Source organism: Nicotiana tabacum, chromosome 14 (assembly GCF_000715075.1).
Source record: "Nicotiana tabacum cultivar K326 chromosome 14, ASM71507v2, whole genome shotgun sequence".
NCBI lineage: Eukaryota > Viridiplantae > Streptophyta > Magnoliopsida > Solanales > Solanaceae > Nicotiana > Nicotiana tabacum.
This window is the reverse complement of record NC_134093.1, coordinates 50,126,204-50,141,016: the sequence shown is the minus strand read 5'-3', so window position 1 is coordinate 50,141,016 and position 14,813 is coordinate 50,126,204. Positions and strand designations below refer to the sequence as shown.

The window sequence follows — 14,813 nt, the reverse complement described above, 5'->3', positions numbered from 1 at the left end:
CCCAGACACTTCAGAGTTCACAAGGGCCTCAAGAACCCCGAGTAGTGCTTGTGCTAGGGAAGGATCCTTTTGATAGAGCCAAACTCACAGTGAAATCAATGGCCACTAACCCTGCTCCTCAATGGGATTTAAAACCAAAGATGCATCACTTGCTAGTAGGTCTTATAGGTGTGTTACCATACAAACGGATAATATTGTCATAACTAACAGGTTTATAGTTCTAGGTCTTAAGGATTACAAGTTAAGGTCTTAAGGGAGCATAAAAAAACAGAATACATGAACACTTGAATTCCTGGGAAGGCAGTTTGAGGTCAAGGCAAGTCTACTGTTGGGGGGACATATGCATACAAAGTACCAACAGGTTATAGTCAACTATGAAAGACATGCAACATTTATCAAATCCTAAGTTCTCGTTTGGCTGTCAATAAGTCCCTAAACGAATTTGCTAAGCAGGATCAATATAATAATCTACTGGTAATGGGGCTCCTATTCAAGATTTCTTTGATTTCAGAACATGTACACAAACCCGCACCTTTATCAATCACACTTTAAATATTAAAGTGAACAAAGTGAGGATGTTCTTTCATCTAATAGCTCACACAGACAAGAGAACTCATTGGTACTTTGAATATGCATAGAACTTCAGAAAAATAAGAGGTGGCGGAACACCTCACAGCATATCATAAAAAGTTTCCTAGGCTTAGTTCTAATAGTAGGCATATGCAAACAGAGAAATCAGTTATGCACATATACTTCAACATTTTAGAGTCTAAGTATTAGTCATAGCAGAAGATCCGACCTAACATCACCTATTTCTTGACCTTAAGTCTAAGTTAAACTACCAGTAATATGACTTATAGCCATGATCTCTAAAGAAGGTCTATCAATTTAAGCATGTAAGAAGTAATCCTGCACATAATCAAAGAGGCAGACATAGAATCATTGTATACTTGTAATTAGCGACCTGACCGGTCGTTTTGAGCAATTGCACCCCGTTCGGTAGTTTGAGGTCATGCGTAGCTTCACACAGTGTATTATGACTTGCGTGCATGGTCGGCTTTGGTTTTTGAGTGATTCGAAATTGATTTTGAAGGAGGACTCCCACTTGAGAAGCTTGAAGTTGAAAGAGTTGACCAAATTTGACTTTTAAATATTTGACCTCGGATCGAAGTTTTAATGGTTCCGGTAGGTCCGGATGGTGATTTTGGACGTGGGCATACGCCCAGATTTGCAATTGAATATTTCTAGAAGGTTTCGGCGCCATTTAGCGGAAGTTAGCAATTTAAAGGTTTGGAATTTTCCTACGTTTGACCATCGTTTGACTTTAAGGCTATTGGATCCAGATATTTGTTTCGGGACTTGGAATAGGTCTGTATCATCATTTGGAACTTGCCTACAAAATTTGGTATCATTTGGAGTTGATTTGATGTGGTTCGGTCGCCTGGTTGCAATTCTAGAAGCTCTTGAAGTTCATTGTGATTTTCATGCGTTTTGGGGTCCGATTCGTGGTTCTAGACATTATATTGTTATTTGTATTGCGTGAGTGAGTTCGTATGATATTTTTAAACTTGTGTGGATATTTGGTTTAGAGCCCCGAGGACTCAGATGAGTTTTGGATGCGTTCCGAAGGAGTTTATAGCAGTTCAGCTGCTTCTGCTGCTCTGTTCTCACATTTGAGAGGTTCTTATCACATTTGCGATGACCGCATTTGCGAGATCTTTCTCGCTTTTGCGACGATGGTATGGGAACAGGGAAGTTCGCATTTGTGAACAATTTCATCGCATTTGCGATTGAATCACCTTCTGCATTTGCGACACAATCTGTTGCTTTTGCGAAGACTCTGTGCTCGCTTTTGCGAGACTTATGTCGCATTTGCGACTTAGGAAGAGTTGGCCAGGCTTCTCATTTGCGACATTATTGTCGCATTTCCGACTATCGCATTTGCGAACCTCATGTCACAAATGCGACATCTGAGGCTGGTATTAAGACTTTCATTTCGGGATTTAGCTTCATTTTAACATATTTTGAACCCTAGACTTGGTAGGAAACGATTTTGTAGAGAGATTTTAATACCAAAATATTGGATAAGTGATTTTAATCAATTTTTAATTATATTTCATGATTATATATTTGATTTAATATCAAATTAATGAGAATATAAGAGAAAATTTGGGAATTTTCGTCAAAGTTTTGAAAAATAAAAATTTGATACTTGAGAGTCGAATTGGACTCGGATTTGAAAACAAAATACATATATGGACTTACAGGGTTTTGGGTACTCAAGACCTACCCTTGGACTCGGGTTTGACCGGACAAGCCCGAGGTTGACTTTTATTGACTTTTGGAAACTTGTAGAAAATTTTAGCTTTATTAACTGAAACGGTTTTTTCTTGCATTATTTGATATTATTAAGACATTTTTGGCAAGATTTGAGCCGAGCGGAGGTGAATTTGTAGAGAAAAAGCTAATTTAACTACTGATTTGGCCTAATTAATGTAAGTATCTTGCCTATCTTTGTGTGGGAAAAACTACCCCTTAGGTTTTGGATTGATGATACCATTTGAATTATGTGAAAGACGTGTGCACAAGGTGACGAGTATGTACACATGCTTATATGTGCTATTTGACCGGTTTAGACTATTAGGCTTCTTTCATGCATTTAATTGAAGTTGTCGCTTCATATTATATCTTTTGTTGTTAGGCATGCCCTTACGTGTTTTACTTGAAGTTGTAAGTACATGTTCTATCTTTTATTGTCAAGTTCACCCTTATATGTTTTAATTATTAATTGTAATTACTTGTTGAATACATGCCTTATCTGTTACATGCCTTCATTGTTAATTGATTCTCGGGAATCGTGTTTTGGTTTATGAATTGTCATTTCTTACTATTTGATTTTGTAAGTTATCGTGTAACTTTTTTATCCGTTGTGACTTCTTTGTGTAGCTTCGTTATTGCTTTGGTTATGTGATATGTCATAGTTGGTTATAGTTTGTTTGCTTCATTCATATTATTTGGGGAGCGGGTTGCACGCCACAAAGATATTGAAATGATGTGGAAAGATATGATATGGAGCGATAAGGACAGATGATATGATATAGGCGGGATTAAGTTGCACGACGCAACAGATTTATATGTTGTGATTGTTGTGATAGTAAAGTTGTTCCCGGTTGTGATTCTCATGGTACATTTTATGTTGGAACGGTTTACCGATGAACGATTATTGTTGTTTCTTAAATCATTTTACTTGTATTGGATCGTATTTGATTAACTGTCAGTATTCTAGTAATGGAATGATATTGACTTCTTGTGTGAGTCATGCACTCTACATGATTTGTTGTGTTGCTTTAACAAGTCAATTTATGTCCCCGTTATTTCTTGATAAATTGATTGTCAAGGTGAATTTACGTGCATGGGGTTATTATCTCATATCCGATTGAGTTGTTGGTAATTTAGCGATTTTAAATGAAAGAATTCTTAAGGTGTTTCGCATGTGTGCCCTTCAAAATGAAACTCGTATCTCACTTGACGCTTTACTAATTCAAATGGTTATTACATTTTTACTTTAATTAGGTTCTCAAATTTTACCCATTACCTTATTGTGGTGTACTTTACTTAAAAATTGTTATCATGTTTTATTTTAGCAAATTTTATATTTAACTCGTTAAATTTAACTGATGTTTTTACTTTGTTTAAATACGATATTTTTACTTTATTTCATTAATTTTGAAACTAAGCTCATCTGATACTCTACTTCCACAACCACTACTTTATTTTATTTTATTTTATTTGAATCCTAAAATAAACATAATATCTCATTTGACTCTTTGCTTCATTCAAGTTAGAAATAATGTTTTTGTGTTTATACTTATCCCTCAATCATCTTAGTTGATATTGATTCGAATACGATGTTCATGGTAGCACGAGGACTTTGCCGTGCGAAGGTGATTGCTATTGTGGGCACGAGGTTCCATACGTGTAAGACTTGGAAGTTTTGACTCATAATTTGTGATTACAAGGAGTGATACCTCGGGTAATTCTTATTATGATTCGTGCATTAGGAACGATTTGATTAATTGAGTTGTCATCGATTTTCCTTACTGGAGTTCATTCATATTTCATTTGTATTCCAACTATGTTGTTGCTTTATAACTTGGTTATTTCTTGTTGCCATTTATGCTTCTATTATTTTCAATATTGGTTGTAAATTTATGATCTTTCTGTTGTTTGTCTTGCATTGATGTTCTTTCCATTGTTAGATTTATGTTATACCCTGCATAGGTTTACATGTCTGGTTGGTGTCTTGACCTGGCCTCGTCACTACTCTATCGAGGTTAGGCTTGATACTTACTGGGTACCGGTGTGGTGAACTCATGCTACGCTTTGGCACATTTTTGTGCAGATATAGGTACTTCTGATCGAGTTGGTTTGAGACTTATGTCTGTGCGGCTGGAGACTTCAAGGTATACCTGCTCGACATTCGCAAACCCCAAAGTCACCCTCTGTTGTATATTATTTCCACTGTTTACTATTATTTTTGGACAGTGATATACTAGTTATTTCTAATTACTCTTAGAAAAGCTTATGACTTGTACTACCGGTTTTTAGATTGTATGACTGATGTGGGTTCAGCTATGTTGTTTCAGTTACTAACTAATGTATTGCAGCTAAGTTAGTGAAATTCCATAAATTCTCAGCATGTGTTAGGCTTACCTAGTCCCAGCGACTAGGTGCCATCAGGACTACCTACAGTGGGATTTTGGGGTCGTGTCAAGTTGGTATCAAAGCTCTAGGCTCATAGGTGCTACAAGTCATAAGTAAGTTTAGTAGAGTCTTGCGGATCGGTTCGGAGATATCTGTACTAATCTTCGACAGGCTACGAAACTATTAGGAAATTCCACTTCTTTCATTCCTTATCGTGCGACATTGATTCGTCTTGAAGCATATATTTACTATTCTTTTGCATCCACTCATGTATGATATTGCGCACTCGGTATCAGATATGCGCCGACGGTTCGTGATGCTACTGATGGGCTACGAGGGAGCCATGGATGCTCAAACATTGTCTCAACGTGTCGTCTAGACTGAGGATGCGGATGTATTGAGAGATCATTTAGTTGTTCGCATGGGGGTGCAGCGGGTTCTGACATCTGGTTCATAAGTACGAGCTTTAGAAGATTTTATTGGTTTCCTAATCGTCGCGATCGTGGTAGGGTCATGAGGTGGATGTTCATTTGAGGATTGTTGGTGGTATTAGAGACACTGTGGTTCGTATGGGATTTCTACTTAGTGAAAGGTGCATATTATAATCCAAGGCACTAGAGGAAGCGAGTTTGACTGTCATGAGGATGGACATGTGCTTAGTAGATGATTTGAGGTACTTTATGATTGGTTTTGTACGAGCTATGAAGGTTAGAATTGTGGATCATCAGATGTTGTGTCCCATGGCTTCACGCCAAGTCGGGGAGTCTAGTATCGACGATCAGATTGCAGGGTCATATGTTATATTAGTTTTAACCTGAGATATATATGGGGTATTGAAGGGTTCCCCGGAATTTGTATATGATTAAGATTTGAGATTGGCATGGGACAATGTTGGGACTTGCGGTATTTTTGCATCATTAATAATTCTACATTTCAGTATTAGAGAGGTCAGAGAAGCAACTTTAGATTCACAGAAGGTCTCTTCAACGTGGGTATCTCGGTTGCTGCATTATTGGGTGCTTTAGAGGGAATGCAGTGGTTTATGAGCTTCTGGGCTACGTGGTTCATGCTAGGGTCTTCTACATTGAGCTTTGGTTTGGGATCGTTGTGTACCAACATGGAGAAGTTTTACCCCGAAGAAAAGTCGAAGAGGATCCGAAGAAATGGGTCAGCTTGATGGTATTGGGTCAGCATAATAATAAAGGTAATTAGTCCTTTTGGGTGGTAATTCTCTACCGATTTTTATGGAAGTACTCTTGGGTTGAGGGATTTGCATGACTCGATTGAGTTGGGGATAGTCATTCCTGATGGCTTAGTTATGTACGGGCGGGTCTCGGGGAGTTCTCGATGGTGTCGACCACGGCTTGAGTCGCCTGTCTACTACTGGCATAAGGAATATGTTGTGCATCATGATTTTCTCCGGGATGGATATCAGAAGTTAAGAGATTGCTGGGACTATTGGATATCGCATGTGAAGAGCGTGCATTTTAGGAGGGCACTTTGTGTTTTTGTTTGCAGACGTTTGGCTAATGGTACGGAGATTACCGGGTTTTGGGGTTTTTGAGGTTCGGGTTTTGCTATGCTTTATGGAAGACCTATATGGATGTTTCCGTAAGATGATGGAGTGTGAGAGATGTATCAGCCATGTGAGTAGCGTAGTTGAGATCAGGTATGGAAATTCTAGTATTCATGAGGTTTCGGGACTGGATGTTCGTAGGCGGACTATCCATTGACTGCGGATTGTGAAGGAATGTTGAGAATATGATAACTAATGGCGTATGTTATGGATAGGTTGCTATAGACTTTTGGGAGGTTACTTACCTGTTTGGGAATGATCGGAATTAGTTTGGGGTCTATTTGAAAGCCCAATGAAAATGTCTATTATATAAGATCAGGTTTGGTTACTCTTATGAAATTGATATCCTGGGTTTAGTACCAGGTAGAATGGATGTTATTCGTGCCCCAGTATATGTTATGTGCTTCTCTATTATGCTATGATGGGTTGTAAAGTTATATAATTGTTCGCACGCATGTTGTAATCCCGTTCAAGCCTTATGGCGATATGGGCAAGATGACCCTCGTGATGTTGATTTGCTCATTGCACCTTAGTTGTGCTTTCTTTCCTCCATGCTGTATTATTTCTATTCATCTCCCCATAGTTATATTTGTGCACCCTATCGTGCTTGATGTTGGCATACATGTGATCAGCGAGCCCGAGTACTTTGGCTCGATGAGTATCCCTATGTGGATTGATATATTTAGGATCGGGTTGCGCGCTGCAACAGATGTTATGTGGGAAACCTTTCCTTCTACTTACTTAGTGTTTTATTTCCCTCTGTGGGATAAGTTGATGAAATTGTACATTTGTTGATATATCTGTTGTACTTGTAAGATAGACTTCGTACCTTGATATCGTTTTGGCTTTAGAAAATTTCTTTGAGTCATTTCTTGTTTGGTGTATGAACCGCGTTGTGTGTGAATCCATGCGTTTTGGTGTGACTTGTTAGTGGGCTACTTGTATGTGCTGAGATGAGGTTTCTAGACCTGAGATTTGCACTATCGTATCGGTATGAGGAGTGTTTGGAAGGATGATGCTATATTTCCGCTCATAATTGGGCAATGGCTCTTGGCGGATGAGAGAGCTTCTTGGCTTGTTGATTTCATGGGTGGTTATGAGTTCCTGCATGTTTCTTTTATCATAGGAAGCATTGCCAAGGTCCAAAACGAGGTTTTATTCGATATGAAGTGTATTACCGGTACCAAGATTATTATTGGGCAGCTATGGTGGTCGAAAATTATTGCTGCGGGCATCTGGGTTGTGTGGACCATCATGTGATTATACCTTGGGTTAGGGTTGTGGCTCGATTCAGCTCATTTAGGCTTATACAGTGTATTGATGCGACATTTGGGTCTTATGATGAGTTTTAGATGTCGAGGATTGGGTTCTGTCCTAAGGTTTATGGACTAAGGATGAAGTGAGATCTTCACTTAAGTTGATTTGTTAGGCCTACATGTATTAGGGTGACGTGGAATCAGCCTGGGTGCATGTATGGTAACTCATGTAGTGATTTGATAGCTTTGGAACGACTCCTTGCACGTTCGAAGACGAACGTATGTTTAAGTGGAGGAGGATGTAATGACCCGGCTGGTCGTTTTAAGATACTGCGTCCAGTTCGGCCGTTTGAGGTCATGAGTAGCTTCACACAGTGTATTATAACTTGCATGCTTGGTTGGCTTTGGTTTTTGAGTGATTCAGAATTGATTTTGAAGGAGGACTCCCACTTGAGAAGCTTGAAGTTGAAAGAGATGACGAAGTTTGACTTTTGGGTATTTGACCTCGGATCGGAGTTATGATGGTTCCGATAGGTCCGTATAGTGATTTTGGACTTGGGCGTATGCCCGGATTTACATTTGTATATTTCTAGAAGGTTTCGACACCATTTGGCGGAAGTTGGCAATTTAAAGGTTTGGAATTTTTCTAAGTTTGACCATGGTGTGACTTTAACGATATCGGGTTCAGATTTTACTTTCGGGACCTAGAATAGGTCTGTTTCGTCATTTGAAACTTGCCTGTAAAATTTGGTGTCATTTGGAGTTGATTTGGTTACATCTAGAAGCTCTTGAAGTTCATTGTGATTTTTATGCGTTTTGTTATCCTTTTCGTGTTTCTAGACGTTATTTTAGTATTTTGATCGCACGAGCGAGTTCGTATGATATTTTTAAACTTGTGTGGATGTTTGGTTTAGAGCCCCGAGAGCTCAGATGAGTTTTGGACGCGTTCCGAAGGAGTTTGTAGAAGTTCAACTGGTTCTGTTGCTCCTGTTGCTCTGTTCTCCCATTTGCGAGGTTCTTATCGCATTTGCGAGATCTTTCTTGCTTTTGCGATGATGGTCTGGGAATAGGGGAGTTCGCATTTGCAAACAATTTAATCGCATTTGCGATTGAAGCAATTTCCGCATTTGCGACACAATCTGTCGCTTTTGCGAAGACTCTAAGCTCGCTTTTGCGAGACTTGTGTCGCATTTGCGACTTAAGAAGAGTGTGTCAGACTTCGCTTTTGTGACGTTATTGTCGCATTTGCCAAACTCATGTAGCAAATGCCACATCCGAGTCTAGTATTAAGACTTTCATTTAAGGACTTAGCTTCATCTTTATATATTTTGAACTCTAGACTCGGTGGGAGGCGCTTTTGTAGAGGGATTTTCATAGCAAACTATTGGGTAATTGGTTTTAATCAATTTTCAATTGTATTTCATGATTATGTATTAAATTTAACATCAAATTCATGAAAATCTAAGAGAAAATTTGGGGATTTTTGTCAAAATTTTGAAAAATAAAAATTTGAGATTTGGGGTCAAATTGGACTCGGATTTGAAAACAAAATACATATATGGACTCGTGGGTTATGGGTAGTCAATACCTACCCTTGGACCCGGATTTGACCGGGGAGACCCGTAATTTTTTATTTTTTTTAGCAAATCCATTAGGCGAATTGTCTAGGGCTAGTTTTTATAAATATTGAAGAAAGAAAACAATTTCCCGTAAAGTAATACAAATTGTAGGAAATACCTATTGAAAATTACATAACACCTATTGCCAATGTGAAGTAAATAATACCTAACCTTGGCATTACAATTTGATCTAAGATATATGAAAACTTGCAGAAGAATTACGCTTTCGTGGATCAATTCTAGCCATATTACTGTGAGTATTAGCAATGACCAAGATATCCTAATCTAAAGGATCACGTGCCAAACATTTTGATAATTTTGTAGAACCTTCGTGGCATTTGAATTCCTGAATGTAATTATTACTGACTCAATCTTGCCTTTGTCTTGTATCCTATTTGAATTGTGTGATTGATAGTTCATCTCCACTGTCTCCTAAGTATCCACTGTTTTGTCCAGTTGTCGAGCAACATCATGAATCAAAGTAGCATTGTGATGTGCTACTGCCACTTTGGAATTATCTCCATCTAGATCCTCCACGTATCACATTATTGTGTACCAAAGTACATTGATGGGCAGTGTAATATTGGAACATCTGTAATTGTCGTATTCAAGTATTAATTCCTCCTGAAAAGTATAGTGTAGTATGTCCCATTCCAACACAAACAGGACATCAGATCTAGTTATGTCCTCTGCATTTTCCTCTTTGCTGTAGTATTGCACGTAGATGAACCATTGTCGTTTGATCATCAAAATCAGCGTCACTTCCATGCATCTGCCTACCTTAAATTCTCTTCCACATTGTTTGTTGTAATAAAGTGTCTGGGCATCCTTCTCCTGAAATTCCAATCTTGTTTGTTGAATGTGTCTATTGCCAAGTAGAAGCATCTTGTTTCTATGAATGTGGGTTCCCTCAATTCAGTTCCTATTGTATTAGTTAAATCAATTGATTTGTCCAGCAGAAAATTGATACACCGATAGTGTATAGGTACAAATGATTGTCCTGCAAAATAGCAAATAATGTTAGTATAAAAAAGCATCACCATGCTCTCATCTGTACAGATTTGTACAAGGTGTTCATGAGAAGCTCCCTGTGTATCTCCTAATCTCCTATTCCCCCTCATATCATTCTTATCTCCTCTCATCTTGCAACCTTTATTCTCAGATATGGGCACTGTAGCTTGTCGTTATTTACAATACTCCTACTCTGAATATCAAGCTCCTCAAAACAATGTGCTTCAATAAGGCCTTTATCTAGTGCATAGTTAGCCAAATTATCCGCCAATTTATTGCCTTCTCTCAGTGTATGATTGACTATGATGTTATTTATTTGCATTAGTTCCTTAATCTCCTCCACATACTCTGCCACAACCTAAGGGACATTCCATTCTTCAGTAACAACATTTTTAATTAACAATGAGTCAGTGTGTAAATCAATTGGTGTGTAGTTTTGTGCTACACAGTACCTTATAGCTTCTAGATTGCCTTTGCCTCTGCTTCTGTTTTTGTCCCCTCTTGAACTTCTTTAACAAATGCATATATCACATCTCCTTCCTCATTTCTCAATAAAAAACCAATAGAACTTCTCCCAGGATTTTCCTTAGAAGCCCCATCTGTATTTACCTTCACCCATCCTGGGCTTTCATACTCCCACATAACCTTAGTAATCTGCAGCATGGGTGTGTATTTCTCCAGCACATCGATATGATCTGGCCATCTATGAGGCACTTGTTGAAGGCCAGGTTTTTTGTAATTGATAAGAGATTGAAGAGTGGAGGAAATCTAGAAGATCACTCTATTTACAGTAACTTTATCTCCATGCTTGAAACTCTTTCTTCTTTTTCAAAGTTCCCAAATAATTATGGATGGCAGTGCTTGTAATATAGTTTGCAGTCGGGGTATTACTCTTGCAGTCCAACATTTGATCACTGCCTGGTGGAATGTGATTCCTTCTAGTGATATTCCAGCATTATTTAGAAAGTAAGACCACACTCTAACAATAGCATATGAAGTGAAGAAAAGGTGCTGTGTAGTTTCCTCTCTTGGATTAGAACAACACCAGCATCTAGATGCCATCATATAACCAAGTCTCCTAAAGAAATCATCGAGAGGCGGCTTATTTCTCCAAAGCTTCCACATGAAAAATGATATTTTAAAACGTAATCTCTTTACCCAAATCATCCTATATGCATTGCAAGGTTCTTTCCTTTGTCTAATGTACTCCCAGGCTGACTTTACACTGAAGTTACCTGTTGGTTCAAGCATCCAAGAAGGTTTGTCTAGAACATCATGTACCAATGGTGGTTTGTTATTTTCCAGTATGTGAGTAGCTAACTCCATTGGTAATATTTCTCTAATCTTCTCCTCATCCCACTGCCCATAAGTTACTACCTCATATACGTTTTGAATCGATTCATCACAAACGAAATTTGTAGGTGTAACAAAATAAAGAGCACCCAAACCAGTCCGGTTCTCAAACTAAAAAAATGATGACCCCACTTTAGGATGCCACAGGATTTGATGCTCTATTATATTTCTGCACTCAAGCATTTTCCTCCAAACATGAGATCCACCCCTCCAAGGAACAATCATCGAATTAAACTTCTTGCAATATTTCTAACTCATAAAGGCACTCCATAAGCTAGGTTTTATTCTGAAGTTCTACCATAACTTACAAAACAAATCTTTAGATATGTCATGTAATGATCGAAAACCAACAGCTCATTCTTCAAAATGCATACACAAAGTATTCTGCAATGCCCAATGCCTACTCTTTCTACCCAATGTATTACTCCAAAAGAACCGAGCAAATATCTTATGTAATCTGTTGATAACACAATGGGGAGGATTCACCGCTGATAGTAGATGGATAGGCATACTTTGGAGGACATGAGAAATTAGAATAGCTCTACCTCCAATGGATAATAACTTTCCCTTCCAAGCTTGTAATTTATCCATTACCTTAGTGATGAGGCCACTGTAATAATCCATTCTTCTTCTAGCATAAAAGATTGGACAACCCATATAGGTAAAAGAGATCTCCTGCTTTGAAATATCTGTGATCCTTTCTACTTTGTTCACCACCTGAGAAGTAGAATAATGATGCATATAGATTGCTGACTTGGATTTATTAATCAGCTGTCCCTGTGTTATTTCATATGCAGTCAAAACTTCCATTACTAATTGTAATGAAGTTTCATCTGAAGATGAAAAAATGATAGTATCGTCCGTATATGCTAGATGAATGATCTTAGGACTCTAATTTGGTAATCCAAAACCACAGAAGTACAAATTCATGTGAAGTGCATTTAAGCCCCTTGACAATGCTTCAGCTGCAAGAATGAATAGTGTTGGAGATAGCGGATCTCCTTGTTTTACCCCTCTTGTTGATTTGAAGAAACCATATGGTTGTCCATTTAGTAACACTGAATTCCAGTTGTTTGATATGATCCCATACACAATGCCAATAAATCTCTCACTGAAGCCCATTCTCCCCAATACCTTAGTCATAAATAACCGAGATATCATGTCATATGCTTTTGCCATATCGAGCTTGATCACCACATTTGGTCCTGCCTTAGTTCTCAGTCTAATATCTTTAATTATCTCACGTGTCAATAAAATATTCTCCACAATGCTTCTTCCTTTTACAAAGCCATCCTGCTCATCTGAAGTAAGGTTAGGAAGATAACTTACTAATCTTTCATCAATAACTCTGGAGAAAACTTTGTTTATGAAATTGCTGAGGATTATTGGTCTCATGTCTGAAAAGGATTGACTTCCTTTTTCTTTGGCAGTAGTATCAAATATGTGTGAGTCACAAATTTAGGTAGTTGTTGTCCATTGAAAAAGGCCTTCACCATGTCGACTGTATTATCTCCAATGATGTCCCAACAGAATTGAAAGAAGATGCCTGAGAAGGCATCTGGACCTCCTGCACTTTCCCCATTTAATCCAAATACAGCATGCTTGACCTCTTCACTCATAGGTTGCTTTATTAGTTCTTGGTTCTGTTCTTGATTCACTATCTTAGGAACATGATTAATGATCGAAAAATATGTTGTAATTATTTCTTCTTTGAATTGAGCCTCGAAGAATGTCATAGCCTCCCTTGACATATCCTCATTCCCTTCAAGCCACTGTCCAGTATTGTTTTGAATCCTGTTAAGTTGTAGTCTTTTCCTCCTTCCATTCACATGTGCATGAAAGAACTTTGTATTACGATCACCATCCTGGAACCATTTCATTCCAGACTTTTGTTGCCAAAACAGCTCCTCCACTGCTAGATATTTGATAAGTTCTGCCTGAATATTTTGAAGTCTCTCGCGATTCTATTGCGTAGGATTCAATTCAAACTGTGATCCATATATTACAACGACCCCCTCTAAGATCGCTATGATTTGAAAGATATCCCCATATGTTGATTTGCTCCATAATGATAGAGCTTTCTTCAGTTTCTTTAATTTATAGTTGAACATAGTGAATGAATTAGCCTCAAAATCTGCTTGCTAATTCTCCTTGACAACATCTTTGAACGATGGATGTTTGGTCCAGAAGTGCAAAAATCTAAAAGCCTTCCTGATGGGAGTAGCATTAGGCTTACAAGAGAGGAACATGGGACTGTAATCAGATCCAATTTTGGAAAGGTGTGTTACCTCTAGAGCATGCTACATTTGCTGGAACTCTATATTATCAAATTATTTGTCCAACCTTTTGAATATACAATCTTCCCCAGCTCTCCCATTCCACCAAGTGTAAATACTCCCTTTGAAATCAGGATCTGTTACACGCAAGTGTGCATATAATGTCTAAAAACATTAACTTCATTCATTGACACAAGTAGACCCCCAAACTTTTCCTCCTGGTCCCAAATAACATTGAAATCTCCACCTATAAGCCATGGAGTAGATATATCCCCAGCTAATGCATAAAGTGAATCCCCGAGTTCGATTCTCTCAATTGCATCACCTTTTGCATAGACAAATTTCACAATAAATGATCTGTAGGTACCTATATTTGTCAACTTCAGTGTTAACTACTGCTGCATATTAATAATCTCCTCAACTTCATGATTTTCATCTACAAATGCCCATATTTTTTTGAAACATTAGTAAAGGCTTGAAGAATTCCCAGTTTTCTCCTATATCTTTCCAGTTTTTTCTTATTTTGCATTGGTTCCATCATACCTATAAACTGGAAATGGTGTTGCCTATACATATTGACAAGACTTTCAAAGGCTATTTTTATGTTCACTAACCTTATATTCCATATTAAAGCATTCATCTTTAAACATGGGATTTAGATAAAGTCCTTCTCGTTTGAACCCCACCAGGAGGTATACTAGGAATCTCTTTTAGCTGCTTCTTTCTACCTATGCCAGCTTACTTGACATTATCTAGAAGTCTAGGTGAGAGATCACCTTGTAGTGCAATGTTTAAAAGATTTTGTGCAGTCAGTTCTTCATCAAGGTCTCTTCCTTTCCCTATTAGATTATCTCCATCACCCTTGGTTTCATGTTGAGTAGTCAATTGATTTTTTGTAAGGTTGTGGATAAAATTTCTGCTCTATTGTTCTCCACCGGATTTCCACTATGTTCAATTACTGGAAGTTGCTTACCCAACCCTGAATGTTGCACTTTGTGATTATTTACCAGCATGTGCT

General features: G+C 38.0%; 1 protein-coding gene across 1 annotated transcript; it reads right to left on the bottom strand.

Annotated features, from left to right (window-relative positions):
- Positions 1–12,410: 12,410 nt before the first annotated feature.
- LOC142168938 (secreted RxLR effector protein 78-like) lies at positions 12,411–12,914 on the bottom strand. Its single transcript, XM_075230115.1, has one exon. It carries the CDS (start codon positions 12,912–12,914, stop codon positions 12,411–12,413), a length of 504 nt encoding a protein of 167 aa, XP_075086216.1.
- Between the last annotated feature and the right edge of the window lie 1,899 nt (positions 12,915–14,813).

Coding starts and splice junctions, on each gene's coding strand:
- LOC142168938 (XM_075230115.1), bottom strand. CDS start 12,914: ATGAGACCAATAATCCTCAGCAATTTCATAAACAAAGTTTTCTCCAGA.